Below are 6,089 nucleotides of genomic sequence, written 5' to 3' on the forward strand. Positions count from 1 at the left end.
ATTTAGGGCTAGCAGACACCTGTAGGCAGTTGCTTGGAGTAGAAGGGAGCGGAAAGCGGGTGGCAGAACTTAAAGAGTTTTGTGACCAGGTTCCCCAAGTAGGAGCGGGAGGATAAGAGTGATAGAAACCCGCGGACGGGAACTTTAAATGGGAGGGAGGGCGGGGTGGTAGGGCTGCAAGGTGCTCAGAGTGGGAAGAGTGAGGAAAGTGAGGGAGTTTCTTGGTTTCTGTCTTTGAAACTAACAAATTAATTGAACTCCTTAATCTTCACCTTGTATTTTTCTTCAATGTCTTTTTCAATCTGATCCCAGGGTAAATCCCAATTAGAAATGTCATCTGCTGGTTTTGTTGAATATTTATCAGCGAATTCTCTTTCATATTTGTAGTAAACCCATTTCCAAAAGGCCGATGTTTCGATGCTGGTATCGGCAGGAATGTTCCAGCGATTGTACTGGTCATTGATATCTCTGTAGTTTTTGTAAGGAAACAGTTTCCACTCAGTGTCTTTATTCATGAAAGTAGCATCGCCGGCAACTTCCGTTGTACAATTACTTGATATTAGTGTATCAGTAACGATGTTTCTGTATCCGTTCAGCCCTCTGCTCCAGTGATATATAGCACTGTGCTGTGAGTGCTCCCTGTTTGTACAATCACACAGGACACCACAGAATGGACACTGCTCCCCACAGCCACATAACATTGTGTACAATTCACTGGATGGATCTATGGGGAGAGCAGTGATTTTCCTAGAAATATCATTCCCCCAATCTTTAACCCTTTCAGTCAGATCATTTGTATTGATAAAACTTTCAATTTCTTGTTTGAAGTTCTGAAGATTAATCTGTTCAGATTTAAAAGTAACAGGTCCCAATGTCTCTTGTAGTATCTGTATTTCATTGCTCAGTTTCTCTTTAAATACCTGAATGATACCTTCCACTGATTTCTTGTTAATTGGGGGTATTTCCTTGAGAGCTTTCCTCACCCGATTGATAATCCCATGCAGAATATCCAGTGCAAGAGCGCACAGCAGAGGAATTCGTTCATCACCTGTGGCTGCACAGTGTTGTACAACTTGTTCTTTCAGCCAGTCTTTTTCGAATGACACGGTGTGTTTTATATAACGGTAATACTCATCAAAACTGTCTCTCTTCTTCAAATGGAGCATCAGAGCCACTTGGAAATTTTTCCTGTACAAGAATTTCCCACCTTTGCCGTGGAGCCTCATGTGCTGAACAATTTCTAATCCCAGTTTGATATCAACAGCTTGGATTATGGCTGGGACCAGGCAATTTTCATAGAACAGTTCTGCTCTCTGTTTGGTTTGATCTTTCTCCTGGTAGACATCTTTAAAGTTTTGGTAGTAATTTGCTTTCGCTTTTTGTAACTGCTCCAGAGGATCACTGCTCTTCAGGAACCTTTCTTGCTTTTCTTTATATTTTGTAACTGCAAATCCACAAACAAAAAGCTTAAAATCCACTCTGAAATTTTGATTAAATGAGAATGTCTGATCCTGGTTCTTCTGGATTTTCTCATCAATTATTTTCAGGAGTTCTCTGCAATGGTTGGAATCATAATCCTGTTCTTGGTCTGCTGTCTGCTTCACAAACTGTGTACACTCCCTCGCCCACTGATCTGCCAGCTGCTGGGCTCTTTTAATGTCTGTTTCTTTCAGTTTTGGAATGAAAAGTTTATTTAAAAAATTGTAATTAATTGTGCACAGGGCAACATGACTGTGCCTGACTTTGAATTTTTCATCACTCAGTTCAGGCAGGGTTTTCTTGTAAAGTTGCTGGTTAAGGAGCTTTGTGTCCGCAGGCATATTCTGGTGTAGACTTGTTTCCATATCTTCTATAATATTGGCTCCAGGTAGTGGTAAATGTTTCAATTTTGGAATTGTCACTTGCCACATATTCTCAAACACTTTCTGCAGTTGTGTTTCATTCATTTTCCTATTTTCTTGCTGATACCTTTGAAGAAGTTCATTAACCTGCTCTTCAATCTGACTCTGATACTTGTCTTTAATATCATTCAACTCTTGCATAGCACTTCTTCTCTGCACTACCTCGTTACATTTTCTGTCCACATACAACCCACGATCAATGATCAAAGAGTTGATGCTGCATACAAAATCGTTCCTGTATTTTTCAACAAGGTTTGAGTTACTGACGGTGGAATAATATTCTTTCAATTGTTGGAGAGCTTTTTCTTTCTTTTCACTGAGAAATACAACCAGTTCTCTTTTCAGTCTTTGAGATTCTCTTTCTGGATCCTGTTTTGTATTAAAAATTCTGTTCTGTGCCCTTTCTAGGAAGTAATGTATCTCTTTCCTCAGTTTCCACTCCAGATCGGAGCATTTGACAGAAAATTCCTTGTAAGCTTCAGCTACCAAACTGTTCCAGAAACTGAAAATGAAATTTTCATATTTCACTGCCTTCCACAGAGATTCAGTCCATTCGATAAACTCAGAGATGGTTGACATTCTCCCTTTATTTTTCTTCTCTTTCAGATTCTCAAAAAGCCTTTTCTTCAGCTCAAACACCTTGTGACTGTAGCCAGTATTAACAGCTGCCATGGGTGGATTCCCATGCCATAGGCCTGGAATATTCCAGTTATTCTCCATTGCATCGTACTCCAACACATCTGAGAACTTGGTGAACCGGCAGTCTTGTTTCTCCATTTTAGCTGCTGTTTGTGTCAACTCATCCAGCTGCTCCAGCGGATGATTGTGGCCTCGGATATTCTGATCATGAGCAGACACATGGCTCACATTCTGATGGATAAAGTGACAAACCGGCCTTTTCCCCACTTCTCTTATTCGTATAAATGCATGGACCACTATCTGCAGCACATCCTTCATCTTGGTGGAGTTTTCCATGGCCATGTTTATCAATGTTACATCACTTAACCAAGGTAGCGAGCTCATTGTCATGTTCATAGTTGCCGTCAATGTTCGAGAGTTCTGGTGCTTTCAGCCCTTCAGTATCGATCACCATGATGTACCCACAGCCCAGCTCAGTCTGTAGATCTCCTGTAATCTTAATGAGCTGCATGAAGGCCCCACGGGTACACCGGCCACTGCTCACAGCAAACTGCAAACCAAACATGGTGTTGAGAAGTGTGGACTTGCCTGTGCTCTGCACACCCAGCACTGTCAGCACAAACACACGGGTCCCTTTGCCAATCCTGTGTTCAACGGCCTTCAGTACATCAGTGACCCACTGTAAAGGGATGTTGAAAACATCTCCATTGATGAGCTCCAGAGGGAACCCATCCAACATCAGATCAGCAGCAATATGGGGTAACTCTTGAACCAAGTTCCAATTATTCTGGTTTATCAATGTTTCATAGATCAGCATGGATTCTCTCATGAAATGTTCGAGTCCAAGGGAGCTGTCAGTTATCTGTTGGTCTAATTCCTGTAACCATTTGTTGTTGGTTGTAGAGGCTTTCTGCTTTATCATCTCAGACAGAGCTTTGTATTTTTCACGTAAAACAGAGAGAGTGTCTCTTGATCTGGAATCCAACCCGAATTTCATCCATTGCAGGAAATATTTCCTCTCATCCCTATCTTTTAGAGCTGTGATGAATGTTTTCATATCAGCTGATATACCTTTCTCTTGTTGCTCATTTCGAAGTTTTCTCTTCTCTTCTTCAAGGGCGTAACAATATTTTTGTGTGGACCTCTCTGCTTGCTGTTTTGGACGACATTGTTCTCTTTCTTTTTTGGAAATCTGTTGCCAAGTGAAACTCTGAAAAGTCATATTTTCCAATTTGTATTCACTAATGGCCTCTCCTCTGATACCATTATAAATGTTTTCAGATCTTGCTTTGCCTTGTGAACACAGCTTGTCATCCTCATCTGTTTCAATTCTCATGCCCCTTGAAATTACTGCCAATTCCTCCAGACTCCTGGGGCCCTGACTATCTTCTGTTGATGGGCTATTTCCAGGGCTGTTCTCAATTTGGATCGCAGTGTCTCAGTAAATTTTGTGTTGTTGCTAGTTCCACATGATAAAATATGATTCTCTTGAAATTCTGAGAAAGTAATGAAGTCCTTTAAGTATTCTATAGTCTCATTGCTCACACTGCTCCCAGTAAGCACTATGAATGTACTTACTGAAGTCTGGACGATGGACTTAAGGCTCTGGCTTAAACCACTGTCAACATTATTAATCAAAATGAAAACAGCTGAAGAGATGTTTGCCAGAAATTGTGCTTGTGTCTGGAATTCTTCAGCATCACCTCGAAGATTTAATATAGCCATTGGTTCCGAGAAAAGATTCAATTCCTCACTCCCACAGGGCAGGTACCAGCACAACTCGACAAGGCCATCAGAAATCTTGCGGGGTAAATTGCCACACTCCATATCAAGAATGGAAGAAGAAATTGTGATGTTGCTGGGTGGGACTGAGGACTTCATTTAGGATCATAGATTTGGAAATGGAACAGGAACCGAGTCGAATAAAGGAAAAGATCGGAATGCTGATTGTTGCCATGTTTGCCTCCTTAAATCCCGTGCTAGCTCGGAGTGAAAGTGGGTGCCACTTCTTCACAATGCAATGCAGAGCCCGCAATAGGAAGGTGCAGCCCTTGTTACTAGTAGGCAGTAATAGTGGCAATGCAAACTGGCACAGGGACATCTTTAACATCAGCTCCTGCTGGAGGAATGGGTCAGCACACAGGAAGATAGACACAATGATATCCAAAGGATGGTATAAACCTTTAGGGGTTTCATCCAGAGAAAGAAAATCTAAATTATCTGATCTTGATTGATTTTGTGTCTGAGTTGGTTTGTATTTCAAGTTTCTTGCCTCTGAATTGACCATCATTAAATTCTGGAGAAAAACCCCGGAATATCCTGAGGGGAATTGGGTGACTTATTTTGAATTGTTTCTATACTTATGTTGAGCACATCACTCAGGGACAACTTCTTGCTTTCTAATCCCAATTCAATTAGGAGTTCTGCAATATTGTCACCTGGTCTCTGTTTTACTGTATTTACATCAGAGGTGTGGTTCACAGGAATTGAAGTGTCTGTTTGGATTGAATTCTGTTCTTGTTCAGTTGTGGTTCTGTTACCTTCCAGTGTGTCATGAGTTCCAGGTTGTAATCTTCCCTGAAGAGGCTCCGTTTTGAGCTGTAGCTGTGCTTCAGTTGGCTCCAGTTCCACATTATCAACCATGGTTCCTGGGTGATGGAAAGTGTTGTCTGTCTTCAGAAATTGTTGCACTGAAACTGATGAAAATGTTAAACATATAAACTACACAATATTTGAGTAAAGTTTAACTGTGGACATTAATCAACCAGTAATTGAAACAGAATTTTAGAAAACTTCAATTTCACTGGTTTGATATCCTTTCCCAGCAATCATACGGAATGATCGCTATGTGTTTCTTGCTTTATCTGTTTCTATGAACGATGGGAAGGACCTTTATTTGTGAATTCTTTTTAACTATATGATACCAACCAAAATGTGACAACACTGGTCTATAAAGTAAGATATTCCCATTTTCCAGACTTGGGACATTCCAGTTAATCTCCCAATCTCAAGATCCCCAACACCAAATCTTTGGTCTCGTCTCATCCCAGTAACCCCCCTGTGACCTCCAAGCTCCTTGAACTCCTGACTCAAATATCACCATCCCTGGGTATTTCCTGTCCCATCGACAGGACAGATCCACCAGAGGTGGCGGCACAGTGGTATACAATTGGGAGGGAGTTGCCCAGTGAGTCCTTAACATTGACATTGGACCCCATGAAGTCTCATGGCATCAGGTCATCATGAGTAAGGAAGCCTCCTGCTGGTTACCACCTACTGTTCCCCCTCAGCTGATGAATCAGTACTCCTCCATGTTGAAAATCACTTGGAAGAAGTACTGAGGGTGACAAGGGTGCAGAATGTAATCTGGGTGAGGGGCTTCAATATCCAAGAGTGGCGTGGTAGCACCACTACTGATCGAGTTGGCTGAGTCCTAAAGGACATAGCTGCTAGACTGGGTTTTTAGCAGGTGATGAGGGAAACAACAGGAGGGAAAAACCTGCTTAACCTCATCCTCAACAACCTACCTGTCGCAGATGCATCTGTTCA

General features: G+C 41.6%; 1 protein-coding gene across 1 annotated transcript; it reads right to left on the reverse strand.

Annotated features, from left to right (window-relative positions):
* Positions 1 to 248: 248 nt before the first annotated feature.
* On the reverse strand, positions 249 to 5,183 carry LOC121291245 (interferon-induced very large GTPase 1-like). Its single transcript, XM_041212319.1, is given in 5 exon segments — positions 249 to 2,907; positions 2,909 to 3,957; positions 4,119 to 4,370; positions 4,372 to 4,850; positions 4,853 to 5,183. Coding segments are annotated over 5 exon segments (4,770 nt in total).
* Positions 5,184 to 6,089: the final 906 nt, after the last annotated feature.

Source organism: Carcharodon carcharias, chromosome 19, assembly GCF_017639515.1.
Source record: "Carcharodon carcharias isolate sCarCar2 chromosome 19, sCarCar2.pri, whole genome shotgun sequence".
NCBI classification, from domain to species: Eukaryota; Metazoa; Chordata; class Chondrichthyes; order Lamniformes; family Lamnidae; genus Carcharodon; species Carcharodon carcharias.